Genomic DNA, 27,408 nt, shown 5'->3' with positions numbered 1-27,408 from the left:
AATAATTGATTCAAAAAGCCATTTCTACCAAACTTCATTTTTTTTTCAAATTATGGATAACCAGAGAAAAGAAGACTTTCAAATCTCTAATGCTCCCCTGGAAGCCAATATATAGCACAATCACTTGACAGTCTTTGGAAACTTAAAAGGGGTTAAAAGCAAAAGATAAAAACTTAAATAATATCAGTTGATATTTAAGAGGAGTATCAAGGATACTGAAAACTCTTGAAATCAAACAAATTTAAACCACTTTGTCATGTATATGAAGTTAACATTCCATACTAGAATGCAACATGTTGGGGAAAACTGTCATATGGTCTGGTGGTCTGAAAAATCTGGTTGTTGGTAATGCTCTGCAGAGCCCATTGCACAGAAAAGATAGGAGATGTTAACATAAGAAGTTTTTTTTTAATTATTTTTAATGTTTATTTATTTTTGAGAGACAGAGAGAGACAGAGTGTGAGCGGGGCAGGGGCAGAGAGCGTGGGAGACGCAGAATCCAAAGCAGGCTCCAGGCCCTGAGCTGTTGGCACAGAGCCCAATGTGGGGCTCAAACTCACAAGCGGTGAGATCATGACCTGAGCCGAAGTCGGACGCTTAACTGACTGAGCCACCCAGGCGCCCCTAATGCTTGATACATAGTAGATACCCAATAAATACTTGACTGAACATTTTTTTTTCTTTTGAGTTTTGATTTAAGGGAAAAGTGTATACAGTAAAGGAAAAGAAACAAAGCCTATTATATCAAAATACTGAATGTTTATATCTCCCCAAAATTCATATGATGAAATCCTAATCCCCAATGCGATGGTATTAAGAGGTGGGGCTTTTGGTAGGTTATCAAGTTATGAGGGCAGAGACATATGTAGAGGAATAGTGCTTTATAAAGGAAACTCCAGAGAGTTCTTTAGCTCCTGTGTTATGTGAGGGTAAAGTGAGAAAGTGGCCATCTATTAACCAGACAGCAGGCTCTCACTAGACTGAAATCTGTTGGTGACTTGATCCTAAATTTCCAGGCTCCAGAACTGTGAGAAATAAATTTCTGGCATGTATAAGTCACCCCCAGTCTTTGGTATGCTTCTTTTTGCAGCTGGGTCTGAGACACAAAGCTGATAAGGATGGGAATTCTACTTAAAGAGATTTGATCTCAGTGAAGTTCAGGTATTGGGAAGTTAATTCCTGTGCAGAAATCTAAAATAAGAAATAAATTTTTACTGAGGAAGAAGGGGATGGACAGGATAACAGGACAGAGGATATGCTCATGGAGATTACTTTGTGGGAAATGTTTTTCTGTACATTTTATCATTGCTTTTAGAGACTATCAGGTATTTGTTCAGTTTGTTCCAGTAGACATTTCCATTTACTTTACATTTTCATATTCTAAAGAACAGTTCTGTGACCTATATAGTTATGTTTGATAATAAGGTAATCTAGCATCAATAAAAGGATAGTAGCTTCACAGGAAATAAATGTATCTCTCACACCCCCTCTTCCCTGCTTCCTTTATAGAAGAAAAATCAGAGATCATATAGTGAGGGAGACAAGAGAACAAAATCAAAGTCCTAATTTCACTACTTATCAGGAAAAGTACTGTGCCTCAGTTTCATAATTTTTAAAATGAAGAAAAATTATTATCCTTATTAATAGGGTTATTATCCTTACTAGCCGAGGCACTGTTCCACAAATTCAGTGGCAATCATTTTCTTCTTCCCCAATGGTTTTAGTAAGTGTACTATTTGTGAAATAGTTAAATGTCAAACTAAGCCAAGCAAACATCTGAAGTAGTTTATGGAAGGATGTGTTTTAATTATCCAAACTTTATTCTGAGATAGCTATATGACAGGAAGACATACTTCTTTAGTTTTGAAGAAAAGTCAACTGGGGCTGGATATGAAATGAGACAGATTCACATTGGCAATATTCATCTGAGAAATATATGATCAAAGTGTTTCTTAACCTCATTCAAACCAAAATTCTTCAGTTTCTCTGTACCAAGTACAGAACATATATGTAGCCTTGTTTTCTAAGGAATCAACAAGTTTTGATATCTGAGTACAGACTTTCTTACCTCCCAGGCTATGACTAACTCATGCCTTCTTCCACTTCTTCCACTTACATTGGTGGGTGCTGTCTTTGGAACTGTGGATTAAAAATAGGCCAGAGTGAGGACAATAAATAGATGTTTAATTTGAGAGTCCTTGTAAGAATATATATATATATATATATATATATTCTTACAAGGACTTTTTTTTTTTTTTTTGGGGGGGGACAGAGAGAGACAGAGCATGAACGGGGGAGGGGCAGAGAGAGAGGGAGACCCAGAATCGGAAACAGGCTCCAGGCTCCGAGCCATCAGCCCATAGCCTGACGCGGGGCTCGAACTCACAGACCGCGAGATCGTGACCTGGCTGAAGTCGGACGCTTAACCGAGTGCGCCACCCAGGCGCCCCAAGAATATATTTTGACACTACTCATGTTCTGAAAAATCCCAAAACAAACAATTAAAATTTGAAATTAGAATGGTCATATTCCATATTAATTAAAACAAAATGTCTGTGACAGATACCCTGATTTCAAATCTATGTGGGAGAGTTTTATATATATTTTTCATGGCCACACAATGCATTACCAAACTAATCCCATTATAAACGTTCTGTGGTAGTAAGATTGAGATCGTAATTAACACTATAGTTAAGGACATCTACTAATGGTTAAATTTCATTCTAAAAATTTTCTCCTTTCTAATGATGTGACTCTCCTGTGGTCTCAAGGCTTGAAGAGCTCCTAGAAAGTAAACAGGTTGTCTTATTACTGCTTTACCAGAACCCCCAGGAAGCTCCAATTTAAGGAAATGTGGCAACAGTTCCATAGACTGAGAACCTATTTAAATAAATAAACATTAAAAAAAAAAAAACTGTCAAGAGTGAATCTCTCTGTAAATTGTAAAATATATAACTACCCGCTGAAATTTTTTTCAAATGAATAACTATTAAAAGAATAAATGTGTCAAAGGAATAAATTTCTCCTTCACTGCACCAAACCACAAAACTTGCAGTTGAAAGGGAACATTTTCAAATGAAGAACTATTAAATGAAAAAAAACTATTAAAAGAAATCATTTTCTAAGCTATGAGCCCACATTAAAAATTTTACACTTCAGCATTGCCTTTATATCCTTGCATATAGTTTTTAAATGATATCGATAAACTCATAAACAATAAATTCACTCTCATATATTACCTACTTGGATGAAAGGTTATTAATTACTGGTAGATATTCATACAGCATTTTATGTACAGGAAAAACTGGTACAGAATTTATATTCCACTAGAAAGGAAAAAAAAGGAGGTGGGAGAGAATAGTCTGTGAATATATAATTGGCTCCACTGAATAAAGACTTTTATTCACCAGGGTTTAAATTTCAGTATCTTTGGGCACTTTCCTCCATGAACATGAGTCCTCATCTTGCTCATGCACAAGTAGAAGGATATATACAGCAGCAGTTACCAATCTTTCTTTCACAGTGATGTATATATTAAAATTATTCATATGTGGAGTTCACTCTCATGAATTCCCTGAGAATTAAATGGAATTGGATACCCCTTTGTCTCTCATTCAAGAAATCACAAAATATTCAACTGAGAAAAAAATGATGGTATCAGAGCAATAACTGTGATATGTACTACTTTATATAAAGAGTAAGCAAATCATTTATTAATTCGAGTTTTTATTAGTAGTCATAGTTATTGCTAGATATAGCAACCTATGACATATCTGTTTGACACCAGGTCCCCAAGACACTGTTATATAGTCCTAGTTCTAAATTTATCTTCTAGTCCATGGCATAGGGTAAGGCACACAGGAGTGGAGCCGGGTTAACTGTATGCATAAAAGAACAGGGATCTAAGGTTCCAAATATTCCCTCAGTGACTAATCTCAGAGTTATGAATGTTGTGATCATCAATGCAAGTCAAATAAATAGATAAGCAAATTATTTTGTTGACACAATGTTACTATGGCTTCTCATAGTACCATTTGTTTGTAAAAAATGAATGCACACACACACACACACACACACACACTTCATATTCATTTTTGACAACAAACAGTTAAATAATATTATGAGTATTATCTATCAGAGATATTTACTTTGTCTATTACACTGGAATCACTAAAGTTATGCCCTAAACTTAGGATTTTGAATCCTCTTCCTTGAGGATACTTTCCCTATAATCCTGGATTTTGTGGAAATAATAGGCACTGAATATTCTTTTCCATTTTATTCAGCTATCAAACATCACCCAAAAGGAGGATGTTTGTAACCTTTAGCTTAGAGCTGGAGAGTAGTCTGTAGGCTCTCCAGTAAACATCTCTTGAAAGTCATTTAAAAAATACGAGTAGAATAAAACACAAGTGACTATTCGATCCTTTCTTCTGAAGCCTTGGTAATATTGTTCCACAGTCCATTAATACTTTTATTTTTTAGAAAATATATTTATATTTTTCAAATATTTTAACTTTGTAATTAAAAAAATACAAACTAATAAAATATTTGGTGAAAATTTCTACTTTGAGGAAATGAGAAAGCAATATAACACCTTCTATGATGTGATTTGTTTTTCTGTAATTTCATCATCAAATTACCCATAAATGATCCATATTGGAAAATTTCTTTTATTATTTGAAATAAATCTTTGAAGTTTTCCTATTACTGCTAAATTCTTTTCAAGAGAAGATAGCCCATATCAATTTAATGTAAAGAATAAGATCCTGCTCTTTCTCATCTGATCTCCAATTTTAACGTATAATAAATGACACAAAGAAGGTATTATGGTTCACTGTGTTAATAATATGTGTCTTTGGGCACCTGGGTGGCTCAGTCAGTGAAGCATCTGACTTTGGCTCAGGTCATGATCTTGTGGTTCTTGGATTCGAGTCCCATGTTGGGCTCTGTGCTGACAGCTCAGAGCCTGGAGCCTGCTTCAGATTCTGTGTCTCCCCCTGTCTCTGCCCCTCCCTTGCTCATGCGCTCTCTCTCTCTCTCAAAAATAAACATTAAAGGGGCGCCTGGGTGGCGCAGTCGGTTAAGCGTCCGACTTCAGCCAGGTCACGATCTCGCGGTCCGTGAGTTCGAGCCCCGCGTCGGGCTCTGGGCTGATGGCTCAGAGCCTGGAGCCTGTTTCTGATTCTGTGTCTCCCTCTCTCTGGCCCCCCCCCCCCCCGTTCATGCTCTGTCTCTCTCTGTCGCAAAAATAAATAAACGTTGAAAAAAAAAATTAAAAAAAAATAAACATTAAAAAATTTTAATGGTATATGTCTGTAAAATCAACTGTTCTTAATTTAAAAAAGCTCACTAGCTATAATAGGAACTACTCATAGAAAAGTTAAGTCTTCAAACACATAGCAACATCCTAAGTGTCCATCCTAAGATGAATAGATAAATAGAATACACATGCTTGAATATTATTTTGCCAGAAATGAAGGCATTATGCCAAGTGAAATAAGCCAGACAGGGAAATACTGTGTGATCTCACTTATGTGTGGAATCTAAAAAAAAATGGGGTTGCTAGAAACAGAATAGATTTGATGGTTGCCAAAGGTGGAGAATGGTGGGTGGGAAAAATGGGTGAAGGTGGTCAAGAGGTAAAAATTTCCAGTTATAAAATAAAAAGTTCTGGGCATGTAATATATGGGATGGTGACTATAATTAACAATATTGTGTACTTCAAAGTTGCTGAAAGATCTTAAAAATCCTTATTACAAGGAAAAAATTGTAACTATGTGAGGTGATGGATGCTAACTTACTCATTATGTTGTAACTTTAAACTAATACAGTGTTATATGCCAATTATATCTCAATAAAACCAAAAAAGAAAACACACAAAAAAGAAATATTAAGGCTTTAATAGCTAGGCATCAGACATTGTATTTTGTTGTCAAGAGCCCAGTATTTTCATTGGGTACTCTAATTCTAATGGTTTAAATTTCCTAATTGTATACAGATGATCAGTGGAACCTATGCTCATTCATTTCCTTTTGAAGCTGGTGAGACACAGTCATCACTTCAGTGAACACTTTGGAGTCCATTTATTTTAATTATATCCTTTTATTTACAAAAAAAACATTCATGGTATGTAGAGATTTGACTTAATCTTTCAGAGCCCTTGTGGTATCAAGTTCCATAATTCTTGTTAGAAGTATAAAATTAATATCTAATAAATGCTTTCATTGAGTGGAGAGAAATATGTATTTGTTGAAAAATTAAATACATTTTCAATATGGTTAACAAAAACCTGGTTTAGAATTAAGCAGCTAGATCGCTTCTTGGCCTTTTGGCTAAGATCAAGTGTAGAATTAAGCAGCTAGATGCTTTTATCCCTTGATTTGCTACTGATAAATGCCATGAGCTTATTGGATTAGAGAATCAAGTTTACACGCATGGTTAATGGGTTTAACTCTAATTCTTCTGTATCTATCTGAGCAATGCTGTTCCATAAATGGATAATGTAATTAATACTTTTCTCATAAGCTGAAAATGCTTTGCTGTTTTCGTGCCTTATTCGGCATGTTGAAATGTAGACTATTGTCATGTTTCAACTTATACATTAGAAATATTGTTATAAACACTCAAAGAGACCAAAATATAGTACTTTAATTTAAGCATGCATGACTTTAGGCATGAATCTCCAAGAACTCTTTATAAGTGTAATACTTTGAAAAAGTCAGTAGTTTGTAAAAGTCAATCATGCTAATATCATGCTTTAATTCACATTAAACTAAACAAAATAAGATAGTATAAAATCATTTGCCAATCTTTTTTCCTGAAAACTTTCTAATATTTATTACAGTAGATGTTTACATAGCCTATTAAATGATACAGCTCTTTAGAGATCTGGGAGAGGCTATATAATTTAAGAGCTTAATGGTAATCCAGCAACTGATTTGAAAACCAAGATACAGAAGAATAGAAAGAAGGAAGGGACATTGTTTATAAGATAATGGTGGGAGTAAAGAGGGAAATTAAAAAAAAAAATACCTACCTGAATTGAAGTATGTAGCACACAAATATTTCAGTTAACTCAAAATCATTTAAGTTTACTTGATAAAAAGAGTTAAATTTAAATAGTTTCTAAAACAAAAAAGTACTAGTGGTGTATCCTAAAGAGTTCAAATAATGCTTTTACTCCTATCACTAGGATAGATAAGGTGTGTGCACAAATTGAAATACATTTTTGTGGGAATGAGAAAGATCTGGGTTTGGATCTCAAGCTTAGCATTCTAGTTGATTAGTTGAAAATATTTCTTAACTTTTTGTCCTTCAGCTGCTTCACAGACATAATAATAGTACCTACACTTTAAGGTTTTTTTCATAATTATTTACCATAGTACCTGGAACTATAATTTATAAATACTATGTAATGTTATTATCTACTTAGATTTCAAAAAGAGAAAATGGTGAAGTGTTCTATGATAAACAGTAAAAGTTTAGCATTGAGTCTATACATATATAATCTCAAAAGAAATTATTCTTTTGGAAATCTGGATAATATTGTTTTGATAGTACCATGGGAATTATGCTTTCAAATTTGTTTTAACTTGGAAATGTAGGCAAGATGCTATTTTTTATTTACAAAAGAGGATATTTTAGAAAATGTAAGATTTCTCTGATTTATGAACCTTCTCGTAAATGGCAATAGTCAAAAGCACAGTAGGTTAATATATACAATAAATGATGTTTACCTCAACTCATATTCTCTTAGCTTTATTTATATGGCTCCCCAAGGAAGTAGAAGCAGAGGATGGGTAAAATAATCTTTAAAAGAGATTTGTTGATGTATGTGGTAAAAAGAGGATATTGAAAATGCAAGAGGAAGAAGGAAATGGCGGGGGGAGAGATAACTTGAAATCACTATCTTTGGTGAAGGGTTAGAATTCCAGCTTTACTTCTTAAGTGGTGACCTTGTACAAGTTTTTAAAACTTTCTACTTCTGTTTTCTCATCTGTAAAATGGGGATAAACACTTCTTGCTTTAGAGGGTTGATATGACAATGAAATGATATCATAAAGGACATGTACTTAGCATAGAGCTTGAACATGGTTCATGATTTATGACTGATATATAGTATTATGGGGACTAGGAAGATATGAAAAGTCATACTTGAGTGTCTTACATTTACTCCTGGGTTGATAACCTTTCAACACTCTTTTATCTTTCATGTTCAAGACTTCTACAACTCTTCCATCATTTTGCTATTAATCAGAAAAGCACATGCCCCAGGGCACGTGGGTGGCTCAGTAGGCGAAATATCTGACTCTTGATTTTAGTTCAGGTCATGATCTCATGGTTTGTGAGATTGAGCCCTGCATAGGGTTCTGTGCTGATGGTGCAGAGCCTGCTTGGGATTCTTTCTCCTCTCTCTGCCCCTCCTCTGCCTCTCTCTCTCTCTCTCAAAATAAATAAATAAACATTTAAAAAAAAAAAAGCACATGCCTAAAAATTAGCCAGATTTCTTTTATAAAGGCTTTTGCTAAAATTACTTACTATCTCTGCTTGCAAAGTGCCTCTGAAAATGGAGACCTATTTCTTGAATATATTTTGTAGAAAAAACTTGCGTAGGCCAAAGTAGCTTCATTAGTTAAAAATACTGTCTGCTTCATTTAATAGCATTTTCTTTTAGACTTTCTTAATTACTTCAACTAAATGCTTAATTTTTTAATAAATCTTTTTTTAGAAACATATACTAGAGAGACATTTGTGAACCCTACAACGTTTTGTCTTTTCTCTGCACACATCAATGCCTGACAACAGTAGATTTTCTAATTGTCTCTTATAAGTAATTCTGCCCAAGTCCCATTTGGTCTGGTCTTCAAAGCCCCATTAAATGTCATTTACAAGGCCAATGCACATAACCCTAGAGAAAACCAATACAAAAATATTAATTTTATTGTGTTTATTCCATATTTTGTGAACTCAATGAAATTTCCTAAGTAATTATCATGAACAAGAACTGTGAAGGTATAAATAGGAACAAAGCAAGATCCTTTCAGAAGTAGGAAGGTAATGGAGATTGAAAGAACTTTTAATAGGAAATTAAATGAGTCTTCTGGACTTGGGATGAGTCAAATGTAACCTCAATTGTTAAAGTGAGATTGGCCAGACAAAATCACAGAATTGCTAAGAATCAGAGAAACGAAATTTTATGATCCTTTTCCGTTACCCTCCTTTAGCTCATATATATATATATATATATATATATATATATATATATATATGATTTTAGCACAAGGAAGGTTTTGGAAAAAATATTGTAAGTTTAGTAGAAAAATGTGTTGTGGCATCTCCTTACATCCTTAGCTGTCAATAGAAGGGAAATGGGAATGTTGTTTCCCTCTCAAGCTAAGTGAGAAGAGGAGGAAATCACTGCTACAGAGTACAGATGCTTACATCTCACATCCTGGCTGAATGCTGTCAAGCTTCAGAATTTTGCAATATGGCCCAGTCTGATGCTATTTTACCAGAGTGGAGACCAAAATAGCTCTTTAGAACATCAAGTTTGGCAGCTCAGGAATGTGATTACAGGGGGCCAAGTGGACACTATGGAAGGTAAGTTTAATTAGGCTGGCTGGGATCACTCCCAAGTAAACTTCCTGCTAGAGGACAGGATAGTCTCCAAAGAACTCAGTGCATCTTAAAAGAGAAAGAAGCAGCATGTGGACGAATGCTGTTACACATTGCACTCAACACCCATGTGAGTACTACACCCATGTGAAAACTACCTAAGTAGTTTTCCTCCTTCTTCTTATCTTGCCTATAAAGTGACTGGAGCAGCAGCTGGAAGGTGAGGGAAGAAGTGGAAAGAAAGAAAAGACAAATGAGCTCTTGGTTCAAGCCTATTCTGGGAAAGAACAAGAGAAAACATGGACTGGATGTGAGATTAAAGTTTTTATTTAATTTATTTTATTTATTTATTTAATTTATTTAAATTAAATTAAAATGGAAGTTTTTAATACCTGAAAGTGATACTTCCATAATATCTAAAAGTGCCTTGGATGTATATAGTTGGGGCTGAAGTCAGAGATCAGAGGAAGCATAATGGAGAAAATAAAATTATTTTATGTTAAAATTACACAGAGTTCAGTCTGTTAGTAAACCAATTACATAACTATGATGCAGTGCAGAAAATGCTAAGACTAGGAAAGATTTTTATCTGATTGTCTACTTGACACTCATTTATCTGGCCAAGCATTTACCTATTAAATGTAGAAAAAATATTTTGCTTTCTGTGGCCAGAAATATGTGTGTGTCCTTTTCCATTTCAGAGTCAAGAAAGAATGGCAGGTCTGAATACAATGTGCCAAGCAACTGGAAAACTATATGAATGTGAAACAAATTTTTTAAGCAAGTTCTTTAATTTGACACTTCTCTTTTTCTGCTCCTTTTGTCTTGTCTATGCTATAAGAAAAAAAGAAAATGGCCATATACTGGTACAATTTCACAATCTACTTATAGACTGGTATCTGGCTAGATAACAAATGCAGCATGGAAAGCTAGACAGGGGTAGAGACGGAGATTTAGAGGAGAGGCATCATGTGTACTGTGCACCACATTCTGAAAGGCTCCCTTGATTCCCAAGCCGTCAGGTGGGCTGAGTGGCCAGACTTGATGGTGCAGTCTGTGGCAGAGACTTCTCAATAGGAGGGCATCTTGGAGGAGCCAGATATAAGCCAAGAAAGTGGATGATACTTATTGTATCAATAGACATACATTTAACCTGAAAATATTTCCTAAATGTGAAAAAAGTGACTTATGCATAATTACTATTGTTAAAACTTCCACTGAACAAAGTAATAACTCATTTACATTGATGATGATGATGATGATGATGATGATGATAAGTGGCTAATATTAAGCATTTACCATGTGCCAGGCACTATGTTAAGCTCTTTACATGCATTATATTATTTAATATAAACAGCCAATGGAGTAGGTTGTGATTGTCTCCATTTTATAAGTGGGAAAATTGAGCCTTGAGCAATTTATATATCTTATCTATTTCACTGCTAATAAACAGCAAATAACATTAATCCAGATCTGCCTAATTCAAAAACTCAAATTTTTAATTACAGGTTGAAGATAGAACCTTCTTTTCTTTCTTTCCTTCCTTCCTTCTTTTTCTTTCTTTCTTTCTTTCTTTCTTTCTTTCTTTCTTTCTTTTTCTTTCTTTCTTTCTTTCTTTCTTTCTTTCTTTCTTTCTTTCTTTCTCAATATCTGTTATTTCATTATAAATTTGTTTTTGATATTTATTTATTTTTGATAAAGAGAGAGAGAGAGACAGAGTGCAAGTGGGGAGGGAGAGAGAGAGAAAGAGACACGGAATCCAGAGTAAGGTCCTGGCTCTGAGCTGTCAACACAGAGCCCGAGTAGGGCTTGAACTCAGCAACCATGAGATCATGACCTGAGCTGAAGTCAGACACCCAACCACCTGAGCCACCCAGGTGCTCTTCTGTTATTTCATTATTTGAAATAAAGAACTGCAGATATTGAGATTTATGCTAAGAACTTTGATAATAATAAGTATTTTATACTACAGAGAAAACCAAACCTTTCTAAATAATAGATTACATAGTTAACTCTATCTTATGTCCTTTTCATTTATATTCAACAATTAGTGTTATAAAAACATAAATTATGGAATATTAAAGTTCAATTAAATAAGAAAATTGCTGTTGTATTCATTTTTACATATTTTTCCATTTCTACTGTAGTGTATATTTTACATTCACTTCCTAAAATGTGATTTTTTTTTCTCTTGTGTTCTCTTTTTATTTTTTTTTAATTTTTTTTTTTCAACGTTTATTTTTGGGACAGAGAGAGACAGAGCATGAACGGGGGAGGGACAGAGAGGGAGACACAGAATCGGAAACAGGCTCCAGGCTCTGAGCCATCAGCCCAGAGCCTGACGCGGGGCTCGAACTCCCGGACCGCGAGATCGTGACCTGGCTGAAGTCGGACGCTTAACCGACTGCACCACCCAGGCGCCCCTTGTGTTTTCTTTTTAAATGTTAGAGAAAGCATTTCCTTTACCCAACCCAAAACAATATATGGGTTTGATGATAGTAACACATTTCCAAAATAAAACAGAATTATATCTATCTGCCTATCTATCTATAATCTATCTATTTATCTATCATCTATTTATCTATCTACTTACCTATCATCTATCTACATATATCATCTACAAAACTTGTACGAAAATTATACTATAAATAAATAAATACAAATGTGCATTAAAGTAAAAAACGTATGTATATTACTATTTTGATATTCTAATAATAAGTCAGATTGACCCAATTTATCTTATATTTATTGACTGTTAAGAGTATTTTGATGAGTCTAAAATTCAAAATATATCCTAGAGGAAACTGCAAAGAAAAAAAAATTTTTTTTGGTGTGTGGGAAAGAAAGAATCCCAAGGTAAAAATGCTTTACTAAACCTGCATTGGGATTTAGAATATTCAAGTAAATAGGATACTTTTAAAGGAACATAAAACTTTCAACTCAATATCTTGAACGTGAGACCTTTCTCTTTCTCAAGAGCTTCTCTTTCTCAAGTAGCTCTGTTGATTTTCAGAGATTACTTGGTCCATTAGAATAGGATCATCTTTTGAAATGCAGAACATGTACTTAAAAGAGGCAGAGTATGTCAGTTGAGAGGGCATCTCAGGATATTTGTGTCCCTTTTAATCTGTGCTGCCTGATAAAACAGACACAAAACTCAACACTTGGTTCAGCACCATTAGTAGTTTTAGCCCTGTGTGGTACCAAAGTACAAGAAGCATTAAGTAGACTGTACAAGCCTTCTTCAACTAACTTTCAAAGGGGTGCATTGCATGCAGTTTTCATGCTATTTCTTTTCTCTTCCATGAGATTTTAACAGACTAAATAAAGTATGCCATGTATATAGAACTAATGATAAAATGGAAAGGCTTGAGTTATATGATTGAGGTAGCTGCAGGAAGAGATGAGGGTCAGGTTTTTCAGAATGTATCATCTGAATGCAATTTAGCTTGAAAAATAAAAGTGCTTTTGCTGAAGTGTTTTTAAATTGTACAAGGAGATTTATACTATAAAAGTCTAAAAGGATTATTCATCTGAAACAGATTATTTATTTTCAAAATGAATATTTATAGAGAGCCTCTGAATTAGGCAGTAATCTTTGCCTTTGTTTAAACACAATTAACAATATGCAAAATAAGGCAGTTTTTTTAGAAAATATGTGAGCATAAGTACTAATATTGGCAGTCATTTCAATATCTACATAGTGACTGCATAAAATGAGAAATGAGTAACCTGTTATACTCTTAATTAGTGAACACCTGTACACAATGAAAGCATGGCTGATTTATGAATGCATGAAAATCTAACCAGGCAATTAATATTCAATTTAAAATTCAAACTATTGAAAAAATAGCAGAAAAAAAACAACTTGTACTAGGCAAATCACAAAAGCAGAAAAGTTGGATTTTCTGTGAATGAATCTTTTCCAACATATTTAGGCTACTTTATCTTTTATTTTCTTGATTGCTTAATTTTTATATAGAAATAATTTGAATAACTTTTGTATAGCTATTCCCACTTAGTGCAATAAATTAACCATTTGGTATTTTTGTATTTTTTTCAAAGGATTAGACCTAGTGTGTTTTAGAGGAAAAAATCAACTCTTTTGATAGTTTATTTTAATTAATATAAGCTTTATTCAATTTGTAAGAATTTACAAATCACATTTTTGGTTCAATTCTATAACCATAACAAAAAATGAACAATTAATTCTTAGTCTTCTATCTATATGTATCTCTTACCTAGGTACTGGTTGGATAGGGGCATGTGAAGGAAATAGAAGGAATATTTCCTTTAATCTGTCAACAAAAACATACAGAGTACCAGTGCCAAAATATTGTCTTAGGTGCTGAAGATATAACACTAAAACATTATACAAAAATCCTCATCCTCAGTGCACTGAAATTCTAATGATTGAGATTCATATATTATCAGAGTGTAAAAATATTAAAATTATTTGTTTTTTTTCCTCCTTGTATCTGAAATTTACCCCTTTTTCTGTTTTCGGATTGGTCTCATCAGCATTATTCACATCTGTGTTTGCCTAAGCTAGTGCCCTACTAGACATTTTTTAGTAGACAATTTTATAGGACATAAGAGATAAGTCCTTAAAAGAGATAAGTCCTTATTTTTATTTTTTTATTTTTTTTTTTAATTTATTTTTGGGACAGAGAGAGACAGAGCATGAACGGGGGAGGGGCAGAGAGAGAGGGAGACACAGAATCGGAAACAGGCTCCAGGCTCCGAGCCATCAGCCCAGAGCCTGACGCGGGGCTCGAACTCACGGACCGCGAGATCGCGACCTGGCTGAAGTCGGACGCTTAACCGACTGCGCCACCCAGGCGCCCCGAGATAAGTCCTTATTGATAAGTCAATAAAACTTTGTTCAAAGTAATAAAAACTTTATGAAAATTTTTTCTTTATTTTTTTTTCTTTTTCCAGATTTTGGGCTAGATATTTCAATTTTGTTTTTTAATATTTTTAATTGTTTTAAAGTTTATTTTTGAGAGAGAGCATGCCCGCCCAAGTTGGAGAGGGGCAGAGAAAGAGGAAGAGAATCCTGAGCAGGCTCCATTCTGTCAGTACAGAGCCCTATGCGGGGCTCAAACCCTGTAAGCCATGAGATCATGACTTGAGCTGAAATGGAGAGTTGGATGCTTAACCAGCTGAGCCACCCAGGTGTCCCTAAAATTTTTTTTTAAATAAAATTCCTAATTCCTCTATGTGACCATTAAAAACATTTTAGAGATAATTCATTCCAAAAGACCAGAAGAATGCTGTATTTTCTGTCAGGAAGGAGATGGATATTTATTGTACACATAGGTGTCAAGGGGGCAGCAAATCAACTTAAGATGATGTTTGCCTTTGCAGAGTATAATTTATGACATGTAGGTGGTGAAGGGCAATATAGAGTTCTAAGGAAGTACACTGAAATTAAAGTTTACTGTTAACCACTGGAGAAAAAGAGGTGGGCATATCTATTCTGAATTTTATGGATCTGCTATGTCAAATGAGTACATAATTAGAAAAAGAAATTAACTGCTTCAATTTCATGGTAACTTGAAGATGAGTGCTAGGGTTGGGAGGAAATTGAAACATCTAGATGCATTTGCAGAAACAAGAAGAAAAAGATCTGAAAACAAATAAAATGAAATAATTATTTTAAAGGAAATAATTTTATGATGTCTTGGTAAGTGAATCCAGAAAAAAAAATTAGACTAAAGCAAGCAATCATGGTTAATTCAACTTGCTTTCAAAGTGATTAGCGCATGCTAAATTGAATTCTGATTCTCCAAAATTCTTACCTGCTTGATTTGTACGGATCATTCGAGATGGGGTGCTTGGATCTCCAGTCCCAATTGGATTGGTAGCCACCACTCTAAATTCATATTCCACCCAGGGGTTAAGGTCCACTGCCATGGCTGACTCCATGTCACCTGTTATGATTTCTGGGACTATGGAGAGGAAAGAGATTTCATGGCATTAGGAGGACTCAGAAACAGTTACAAATGGCGATCAAGGATATCACAGGTATAACAGAATCAGTAAACTTATGTATAATTCCTTATTACACAAGGTCATGGTGTCATCTCTGGTCTCATTAGTAAAGTGAAAATCAATCTTTAGGAAGTAAGCACTTGTCCATATCAAAGATTGTTGTAGTTAATTAGAATTCTTTCATTTCATCTTTATACATAAATTGCTGTAACATAACTTGCCATTATCTACACTAAAAATCATTTTGTCAACCTCTCAGCCTCAAATAAGAGGCTTACTAGTGCTATAATTTAAGCAAATAGTTCTTAAATTTCTAGGGAAATTTCTTGAGCAGTTTGCGTCTCTCAGTTCTGGCAAGCATGCTTAGCCACTTGGCAGTTCAAAGCTGCAAACCCCTCTAATTTAAAAACAGGTTTGTGGAATCTAAGCAGAAGCTCTGCACTCTTCTTGGAATGATTTTTGTGCTAAAGTTTGATTTTACTAAAACACAAAATTGTCAATACAATTATCATGGAGTAAAATACTTTTTACTTAGTATATATGCTATATTTGGGACTGCTTTTCTTGTTCATTCAGCTCTGCTGTCTAGGAAATATTTCGGGAAGAACATTTGTCACAGGTGTGGAAATAGGGAAATAGGAGAACCTTCCTTAGGATATGCAAAGATCCTCTGGATTTATGTCAATACTGGATTTCTGTGTAAGCGTGTTAAGATGGGGGAGGCTCTTGATTTGATGACTGTTCAATTTTACTATGACAATATGCAATTTGGATTTTACATGAAAATATCTTTTGAAATGTGTCAAGAGAATGTTAACAAATAATCAGTTCTGTGAAAGGTGAATGATCAGAGCATTGGCAGTGTGGGCTGCCTGACGAACGTCATATTACTGCAAAGCTGAATTTTTTTGAGGCAGTGAAATGAAGACCTGGAGAAAAGTCTGCCTGACTGCACTGGTAGCTGAGCAACATCCTTGGAGTCTAAGACATAGGGGAAAAAAGGCCACTGCTCAGTTCATAGCTTGGTGAAATGCTGCCTGCCAAATATAACATGGGAAGATTTCTCCAGACACTTAGCCCTCCCTATCTCCTAGCCTACACTGTATCATCAATACTTGCTTTGATCCATCAAAGACTTACCTCACTGTTTCATTTACTTCTGTTTACGTCAGTCACCTCAAGCAACTCTAGACATCTAAGTCATCCCTCATCCTTTTTATTCTAATCCCCATAGAATTCTGCACTTATCCTTTTCTGCCCTAGTTCCCCTCCTTCTCTACTCTGTGAAATCTGTTTACTGTGACCTCTGGAATTCATAATCCTTTATTAGCAAAATCTCCTGTATATCATTTTCCTTCCTGAACATCCTTCCAACTTTTACTTTAATATAATCCTGAATCCCCAGTAAGGAAATTTTATGCCTCTGAAGGGATGGCTCTCTTAAGATATAGTAGACAAGAGTAACCAGTCCATCTTGGTTGTGTACACCCTCTCCTTTGTCTCCAATGGATTTTTTCCACTAGCATATAAGCATGAAGGTATTTTCCCCACCAAAACCCTGCAAAAACAAAACAAAATTCTCTCAAAACTTCCTCTCCTTCTAGCCTTCATCCAGTTTCTACTTCTTGAGAGCTGTTTGTGCTATTATTTGCTGTCTCTAATTATTTTCCTTTTTACTCACTCTAAACATAAAGATGGGAAGAAGATATCCTACCTTTAAGCTCTTACCTCCAGCTTTCTCCCATAACCACTCCTGTCAAGATTGCCAATGGTCTTTATTACTAACCCTATTGTCAGGTCTCTGTTCCTCATCTTTCTTGACCTAACATCATTCTTTGACACATTCTTTTTTCTTTGAAATACTTTTTAAAACATAACTTCTGTTTTTTCTGACATGACTATGTCTTATTAGTCACCATTGCTGATTTCTTTTCATCTTTTAGATTTACCCAGTTCTACTAACTCCTTGGTGATCTTATCTAGTTTTATGGTTTTAAATACCTTCTGTGTGCTATGACACCAATTATTTTCATCCATGAGCCTCTTCCCTAGACTCCAAACTCATTTGTCCAATGGCCTAATGGACATTTCTATTTGGATAGGGTTCTCAACCTTAAATTCCACCTCCTATTTCTGAAGTGTTCCCTATTCAGTGAATGATAATTGTATTCTTATGGGTGTTGTAGCCAAGATCTTGGAGTTATCCTGGATTCCTTTCTTTTCTCCTTGTCTCACTTTAACCCATAGGCAAATTATAAAATTGCTGATATCAAAATATGATTTCTTCACTTCCTTTTGCAACAAAACTTCTTAAAATTTTGTCTATGTTTTCTTTCATTCTTTCTTTTTTTTAATGAATTAACATACAGTGATATATTAGATTCAGGTGTACAATACAATGATTCAAAAATTCTATGCATTACTCAGTGCTCATCAAGAGAAATGTGCTGTTGATTCCCTTTATCTTTTTACCCTTTCCCCCACCTACTTCCTTTCTGACAACCACCAGTTTGTTCTCAGTATTTAAGTCTCTGTTTTTTTGTTTGTTTGCTTGTACCTTCTTTCTGTTTGTTTTTGTTTCTTAAATTCCACATATAAGTGAAATCATATGGTATTTGTTTTTCTCTGACTGACTTCACTTAGCATTATACTCTCTAGGTCCATCCATATTGTTGCAAATAACAAGATCTCATTCTTTTTATGGCTTTTTAACATTCCATTATATACATGTAGCATATCTTCTTTATCCATTCATCTATCAACAGACGCTTGGGTTGCTTCCAATCTTGACAATTATAAAAAAGTGCTACAATAAATATAAGGGTGGGCATATCTTTTTAAATTAGTGTTTCCTTTTTCTTTGGGTAAATACCCAATAGTGGAATGACTCATTCATATGGTAATTCTATTTTTAATTTTTTGAGGAACCTCCATACTGTTTTCCATAGTGGCTGCACCAATTTGCATTCCTATCAACAGTGCCCAAAGCTTCATTTTCTCTACATTGTTGCCAACATTTATTATTTTTTATCTTGTTGATACTAGCCATTTTGACTAGTGTATATCTCACTGTGGTTTTAATTTGTATTTCCCTGATGATTAGTGATATTGAGCATCTTTGCATGTGTCTTTTGGCCATCTGTATGCCTTCTTTGCAAAAATGTATATTCAGGCCCTCTGCTCATTTTTATTTTATTTTTTTATTTTAAATTTTTTTTCAACGTTTATTTATTTTTGGGGCAGAGAGAGACAGAGCATGAACGGGAGAGGGTCAGAGAGAGGGAGACACAGAATCCGAAACAGGCTCCAGGCTCTGAGCCATCAGCCCAGAGCCCGACGCGGGGCTCGAACTCACGGACCGCGAGATCGTGACCTGGCTGAAGTCGGACGCTTAACCGACTGCGCCACCCAGGCGCCCCTCCTCTGCTCATTTTTAAATCAGATTATTATTTTTTTTTTGGTTTTGCATTTATATATATTGGATATTTACTCCTTATCAGATATATTGTTTGCTAATATATTCCCCCATTCAGTAAGTTGCCTTTTTGTTTTATTAATGTTTAATTCACTGTGTAAAAGCTTTTTATTTTGGTGTAATCCTAATAGTTTAATTTTGCTATTATTTCCCTTTCCATAGGAGACATATCTAGAAAAGTGTTGCTATGGCTGATATAAAAGGAATTACTGCCTATGCTTTCTTTCAGGAATTTAATGGTTTCAGGTCTTACACTTAGGTCTTTAAACTATTTTGAGTTTATTCTTGTGTATGGTGTAAGAATGTGGTCCAGTTTTAATTCTGTTGCATGTAGCTGTCCAGTTTTCCCAACACCATTTACTGAAGAGGGTATCTTTTCCCTATTGTATATTCTTGTCTCCTTTGTTGTAGATTAATTGATTATATATGCATGGGTTTATTTTGGGGGTCCTTATACTGTTCTATTGATCTATGTGTCTACTTCTGTGCTAGTACCATGCTGTTTTGATTACTACAGCTTTGTAGTATATCTTGAAATCTGGGAATGTGATACCTCCAGCTTTGTTCTTTTTTTTTTTTTTTTTCAATATTGCTTTGGTTATTCAGGGTCTTTTATTGTTCCCTACAAATTTTAGTATTTCTGTGAAAAAATGCTATTGGCATTTTAATAGGGATTACTTGAAGTCTGTAGATTGCTTTGGATACAATGGACATTTAAACAATATTGGTTCTTCCAATCTATCAACATGGAATATCTTTTCATTTGTTTGTGTCATCTTTAATTTCTTTCATCAGCGTTATAGTTTTCAAAGTACCAGTCTTTCACTTCCTTGGATAACTTTAGACTAGGTATTTCATTATTTTTGGTGCAACTATAAGTGGAATTGTTATTTTTAAATTTTTCTTTCCTCTACTTCATTACTATTATATAGAAATGCAACAGATTTCTGTATATTAATTTTGTGTCCTCTGACTTTACTGAATTAATTTATCAGTTCTAGTAGTTTTTTGTGGAGTCTTTAGGGTAGTATCTATATAGTATCACGTCATCTGCAAATAGTGAGCTTTACTTCTTTCCTACCAATTTGGTGGCCTTTTATTAATTTTTCTTGTCTGGTTTCTGTGGCTAGGAATTCCAGTGTTATTTTAAATAAAAGTGGTGAAAGAGGACATCCTTGTCTTGGGTTCTGATCTTAGAGGAAAGGCTCTCAGTTTTCACCATTGAGCTATGGGGTTTTCATGCATGGCCTTTATTATGTTGTCAGATATGTTCCTTCAATACTTACTTTGTTAAGTTTTTTTTTTTTTTATCATGAATGGATGCAGTTCTTTGTCAAATGCTTTTTCTGCACCTATTGAGATGATCATAGGATTTTTATCCTTTGTCTTGTTAATGTGGTATATCACACTGCTTGATTTGCAAATACTGAAACACGGTGCATCCCACTTATTGTGGCAAATGACCTCCTATGTTGAACCCATTTTTGTGAGACTTTAGTCTTTATTATTTTACTAAAATTACTATTGTCAAGGTAATCAATGACCTCCATGTTGCTAAGATCAATGATAAATTCTCAATCTTCATCACACTTCACGTGTCAGTAGCATTTGACACAGTTGATTACTTCCTTTTCCTTAATGAATTTTATTCTTTTGTCTTCCAGGATATCACATTGTCTTGGTTTTCCTTTTAACTAAATGGTTAGTTTTGTTTTGTATCCTTTGTCTTTTTCCTCTTTTCTACAACTTCTTACTATTGAAATGCTCCAGGGCTCAATTTTCCTACTTTTTTCTTCTTTATTCATTCATTTCATTCATGAAGTTCATATACTTTACATGACATGCAATCTTATGTTTATAAAAGAAATTTATATGCCAATAACTTTCCAGTTTATATCTTTATTCTAAACCTCTCTCTTAAACTGAATCCTCATGTGTCTAATTGCCTATGCTTAGGGGCTCTATATCCACACATACAGGGGCCCTATAACCACAGTGAACCCCTGTATTCACTGGGGGTTAAGGCTTCAACATATAAACTTTGGAGGAGTCACAATTCAATCCACATCAGGCAGGTTTCAATTTTAAATAAAATGATCAGGATAAGTCTCATTGAGAAGACACAGTTGAGTGAAGTTTTAAAGGAAATGTGGATTTAGTTATGCCGATATCTAGGGGAGAAGCATGTCAGGTAAAAGGCACAACTAGTATAAATGTATTAGAAGCATTATATGTAAGAACATTAGAATATTGGTGAGTCAGGAGCAAAGTGAGCTCTGGGGAAAATGGTAAAGATGAATGGAGAAATATAGAAGATGATAGGACCAAGTCACATAGGAGTTGGGTTTTCATTCTGAAAGAAATGGAGAGACACTGGAAGACTGATATTCTAAGTCTTATCTTTAATACATTAGTTCAGACTATGTTGAGAATAGGAAGGGGGCGCCTGGTTGGCTCAGTTGGTTAAGTGTCTGACTTCGGCTCAAGTCATGATCTCAGGGTTCAATGGTTTGTGGGTTTGAGCCCCACATCGGGCTCTGTGCTGACAGCTCAGAGGCTTGAGCCTGTTTCGGATTCTGTGTCCCCCTCTCTCTCTGCCCTTCTGCTGCTCACACTTTGTCTCTGTCTCTCAAAAATAAATAAACATTGAAAAAAATTTAAAGAACCTTTAAAAAATAGGAAGTAATTATACTTAAATGACATAACAAGGATGGGACTCTTATCTGGTAGAATTAGTGTCCTTATAAGAAGAGATTCCAGAGCACTCACTTCCTTTTTTCTCTTCCATGTGAGGACACAGTGAGAAGGCTGCAGCTGCAAGCCAGGAGGAGAGTTCTCACCAAGAATTAAATCAAATTGGCCAGCACCTAGATCTTAGAATTCCCAGGCTTTAGAAATGTGAGAAGAAAAAGTTCTGTTATTTAAACCACCAAGTTTATGGTCTTTTGTTATGGTAGCCTCAGCAGACAAATACACTGCCTATACCATAATACTTCTGATCCTCCTTACAATATTTCTTTAATTTTTTTGTTCACTAACTTATTTGTGTTGTTTCATTTTTATTTTTTATTTAAATTTTAGTTAGTTAACATATAGTGCAATATTGGTTTCAGGAGTTGAATTCAGTGATTTATCACTTACATGCAACAACCAGTGTCATCACAAGTGCCCTCCTTAGTACCCATCACCTCTCTAGTCCATCCCCCACCCACCTCCCTCCATCATCCGTCAATTTCTTCTCTATCAAGAGTCTCTTGTGCTTTGTTTCCCTCTCTTCTTTTCATCGCCACTTCCCATATATTCATCAGTTTTGTTTCTTAAATTCCACATATGAGTAAAATCATCTGGTATTTGTTTTTCTCTGACTTATTTTGCTTAGCATAATACACTTTAGCTCTATCCACGTTGTTGTAAATGGCAAGATTTCATTCTTTTTGTTGGCTGAATAATCATCCATTGTATATATACCATATCTTCTTTATTCATTTATCAGTCAATGGATTTTTGGGCTCTCACCATAGTTTGGTTATTGTTGATAATGCCACCGTAAACATTGGGGGTGAATGTACCCCTTCATATATGTATTTTTGTATCTTTTGGGTAAATACCTAATAGTGCAGTTGCTGGATCCTTGGATGGTTCTATTTTTAGTGTTTTGAGGAACCTCCATACTATTCTCCATACTGGTTGCACCAGTTAGTATTCCCACCAGCAGTGCAAGAGAGTTCCCCTTTCTCCACATCCTCACCAACAACTGTTGTTTCTTATGTTGTTCATTTAAGCCATTCTGATGGGTGTCAGGTGGTACTTCATCATGCTTTTCATTTGTATTTCCCTGATTATGAGTGATGTTGAGCATCTTTCCATGTGTCTTTTAGCTATATGGATGTCTTCTTTGAAAATGGTCTATTCATGTCTTCTGCCCCTTTCTTAACTGGGTTGTTTTTGGGTGATGAGATTGACAAGTTCTTTATAGATTTTGAATACTAAACCTTTATCAGATTTGTTGTTTACAAATATCTTCTCCCATTCTGTAGGTTGACTTTTAGTTGTATTGATTGTTTCCTTGGCTGCACAGAACCTTTTTATCTTGATAAAGTGCCAATAGTTCATGTTAGCTTTTGTTTCCCTTGTCTTTGGTGATGTGACTGATGAAGTTGCTGTGGTCTAGGTCAAAGAGGTTTCTGCCTGTGTTCTTCTCTTGGATTTTGATGGTTTCCTGTCGCACATTTAGGTCTTCAATCCACTTTGTATTTTTGTGTGTGGTATAAGAAAGTGGTCCAGTTTCATTCTTCTGCATGTCGCGGTCCAGTGTTCCCAACATCATGTGTTGAAGGGACTGTCTTTTGTCCATTGGATATTCTTTCCTGCCTTGTTGAAGATCATTTCACCATACAGTTGTGGGTCCATTTCTGGGTTTTCTATTCCGTTCCATGGTTCCATGTGTCTGTTTTTGTGCCAATACCATACTGTCTTGATGACTATAGATTTGTACTTGTTTATTATGTTCCCTCTTTATTGTTTGTCCTCACCCATGAGAATACAATATCTGCAAGGATAGGGCCTAGAATACTACCTGGAAGGTGTTTGACAAATTTATATTGAATGAATGAAAGAGGAGTTCAAATTGCCAAGTGTGATAAAAATTACATTTAATTTCAGTTTTAACCTTGATGTAATTATTTCAGGCTTTACATTAAAAAAGAAAACGAATATAAACTATAAAAATCCTTTTTCCCAAAGGTACATATATTTATATTTTCTTAGAAATAACTATAGGTTTTATTTTTTTTTCAATATATGAAATTTATTGTCAAAATGGTTTCCATACAACACCCAGTGCTCATCCCAAAAGGTGCCCTCCTCAATACCCATCACCCACCCTCCCCTCCCTCCCACCACCCATCAACCCTCAGTTTGTTCTCAGTTTTTAAGAGTCTCTTATGCTTTGGCTCTCTCCCACTCTAACCTCTTTTTTTTTTTTTCCTTCCCCTCCCCCATGGGTTTCTGTTAAGTCTCTCAGGATCCACATAAGAGTGAAACCATATGGTATCTGTCTTTCTCTGTATGACTTATTTCACTTAGCATCACACTCTCCAGTTCCATCCACGTTGCTACAAAGGGCCATATTTCGTTCTTTCTCATTGCCCTGTAGTACTCCATTGTGTATATAAAACACAATTTCTTTATCCATTCATCAATTGATGGACATTTAGGCTCTTTCCATAATTTGGCTATTGTTGAGAGTGCTGCTATGAACATTGGTTGTACAAGTGCCCCTATGCATCAGTACTCCTGTATCCCTTGGGTAATTCCTAGCAGTACTATTGCTGGGTCATAGGGTAGGTCTATTTTTAATTTTCTGAGGAACCTTCACACTGCTTTCCAGAGTGGCTGCACCATCTGCATTCCCACCAACAGTACAAGAGGGTTCCCGTTTCTCCACATCCTCTCCAGCATCTATAGTGTCCTGATTTGTTCATTTTGGCCACTCTGACTGGCATGAGGTGATATCTGAGTGTGGTTTTGATTTGTATTTCCCTGATGAGGAGCGACGTTGAGCATCTTTTCATGTGCTTGTTGGCCATCCGGATGTCTTCTTTAGAGAAGTGTCTATTGATGTTTTCTGCCCATTTCTTCACTGGGTTATTTGTTTTTCGGGTGTGGAGTTTGGTGAGCTCTTTATAGATTTTGGAGACTAGCCCTTTGTCCGATATGTCATTTGCAAATATCTTTTCCCATTCTGTTGGTTGCCTTTCAGTTTTGTTGGTTGTTTCCTTTGCTGTGCAGAAGCTTTTTATCTTCATAAGGTCCCAGTAGTTCATTTTTGCTTTTAATTCCCTTGCCTTTGAGATGTGTCGAGTAAGAGATTGCTACGGCTGAGGTCAGAGAGGTCTTTTCCTGCTTTCTCCTCTAGGGTTTTGATGGTTTCCTGTCTCACATTCAGGTCCTTTATCCATTTTGAGTTTATTTTTGTGAATGGTGTGAGAAAGTGGTCTAGTTTCAACCTTGTGCATGTTGCTGTCCAGTTCTCCCAGCACCATTTGTTAAAGAGACTGTCTTTTTCCCATTGGATGTTCTTTCCTGCTTTGTCAAAGATGAGTTGGCCATACGTTTGTGGGTCTAGTTCTGGGGTTTCTATTCTATTCCATACGTCTATGTGTCTGTTTTTGTGCCAATACCATGCTGTCTTGATGATGACAGCTTTGTAGTAGAGGCTAAAGTCTGGGATTGTGATGCCTCCTGCTTTGGTCTTCTTCTTCAAAATTACTTTGGCTATTCGGGGCCTTTTGTGGTTCCATATGAATTTTAAGATTGCTTGTTCTAGTTTCGAGAAGAATGCTGGTGCAATTTTGATGGGGATTGCATTGACTGTGTAGATAGCTTTGGGTAGTATTGACATTTTGACAATATTTATTCTTCCAATCCATGAGCAGGGAATGTCTTTCCATTTCTTTATATCTTCTTCAATTTCCTTCATAAGCTTTCTATAGTTTTCAGCATACAGATCTTTTACATCTTTGGTTAGATTTATTCCTAGGTATTTCATGCTGCTTGGTGCAATTGTGAATGGGATCAATTTCTTTATTTGTCTTTCTGGTGCTTCATTGTTAGTGTATAAGAATGCAACTGATTTCTGTACATTGATTTTGTATCCTGCAACTTTGCTGAATTCATATATCAGTTCTAGCAGACTTTCGGTGGAGTCTATCAGATTTTCCATGTATAGTACCATGTCATCTGCAAAAAGCGAAAGCTTGACTTCATCTTTGCCAATTTTGATGCCTTTGATTTCCTTTTGTTGTCTGATTGCTGATGCTAGCACTTCCAACACTATGTTAAACAACAGCGGTGAGAGTGGGCATCCCTGTCATGTTCCTGATCTCAGGGAAAAAGCTCTCAGTTTTTTCCCATTGAGGATGATGTTAGCTGTGAGCTTTTCATAAATGGCTTTTATGATGTTTAAGTATGTTCCTTCTATCCTTTCTCAAGGGTTTTTATTAAGAGGGGTGCTGGATTTTGTCAAAGGCCTTTTCTGCATCGATTGACAGGATCATATGGTTTTTCTCTTTTCTTTTATTAATGTGATGTATCACGTTGATTGATTTGCGAATGTTGAACCAGCCCTGCATCCCAGGAATGAATCCCACTTGATCATGGTGAAAAATTATTTTTATATGCTGTTGAATTCGATTTGCTAGTATCTTATTGAGGATTTTTGCATCCATATTCATCAGGGATATTGGCCTGTAGTTCTCTTTTTTTTACTGGGTCTCTGTCTGGTTTAGGAATCAAAGTAATACTGGCTTCATAGAATGAGTCTGAAAGTTTTCCTTCCCTTTCTATTTCTTGGAATAGCTTGAGAAGGATAGGTATTATCTCTGCTTTAAACGTCTGGTAGAACTCCCCTGGGAAGCAATGTGGTCCTGGACTCTTATTTGTTGGGAGATTTTTGATAACCGATTCAATTTCTTTGCTGGTTATGGGTCTGTTCAAGCTTTCTATTTCCTCCTGATTGAGTTTTGGAAGAGTGTGGGTGTTTAGGAATGTGTGCATTTCTTCCAGGTTGTCCAGTTTGTTGGCATATAATTTTTCATAGTATTCCCTGATAATTGTTTGTATCTCTGAGGGATTGGTTGTCATAATTCCATTTTCATTCATGATTTTATCTATTTGGGTCATCTCCCTTTTCTTTTTGAGAAGCCTGGCTAGAGGTTTGTCAATTTTGTTCATTTTTTCAAAAAACCAACTCTTGGTTTCGTTGATCTACTCTACAGTTTTTTTAGATTCCATATTGTTTATTTCTGCTCTGATCTGTATTATTTCTCTTCTTCTGATGGGTTTAGGCTGCCTTTGCTGTTCTGCTTCTCGTTCCTTTAGGTGTGCTGTTAGATTTTGTATTTGGGATTTTTCTTGTTTCTTGAGATAGGCCTGGATTGCAATGTATTTTCCTCTCAGGACTGCCTTCGCTGGATCCCAAAGCTTTTGGCTTGTTGTATTTTCATTTCCGTTTGTTTCCATATATTTTTAAATTTCTTCTCTAATTGCCTGGTTGACCCACTCATTCGTTAGTAGGGTGTTCTTTAACCTCCATACTTTTGGAGGTTTTCCAGGCTTTTTCCCGTCGTTGATTTCAAGCTTCATAGCATTGTGGTCTGAAAGTATGCATGGTATAATTTCAATTCTTGTATACTTATGAAGGGCTGTTTTGTGACCCAGTATATGATCTATCTTGGAGAATGTTCCATGTGCACTCGAGAAGAAAGTATATTCTGTTGCTTTGGGATGCAGAGTTCTAAATAGATCTGTCAAGTCCA

The 27,408-nt window shown here is 35.4% G+C and overlaps 1 protein-coding gene across 3 annotated transcripts in view; it reads right to left on the bottom strand.

The window, feature by feature from the left end:
• The window catches only part of CNTN5 (contactin 5), a 1,407,026-nt gene that overhangs the window by 57,692 nt on the left and 1,321,926 nt on the right, over positions 1 to 27,408 (bottom strand). For all 3 annotated transcript variants that reach the window (XM_040489700.1, XM_040489698.1, XM_040489699.1), the window contains 2 exons: positions 15,423 to 15,572; positions 2,069 to 2,139 (listed from right to left, as the gene is read on the bottom strand). In XM_040489700.1, coding sequence (XP_040345634.1) covers positions 2,069 to 2,139; positions 15,423 to 15,572 — 221 coding nt within the window. The remainder of the gene's footprint in view (positions 1 to 2,068; positions 2,140 to 15,422; positions 15,573 to 27,408) is intronic.

This window comes from Herpailurus yagouaroundi, unplaced genomic scaffold, assembly GCF_014898765.1.
Source record: "Herpailurus yagouaroundi ecotype Mexico unplaced genomic scaffold, PumYag 180, whole genome shotgun sequence".
In the NCBI taxonomy this organism is placed as follows: domain Eukaryota; kingdom Metazoa; phylum Chordata; class Mammalia; order Carnivora; family Felidae; genus Herpailurus; species Herpailurus yagouaroundi.
Note: the sequence above shows the minus strand (reverse complement) of the source record. Positions and strands in the feature narration are given on the sequence as shown.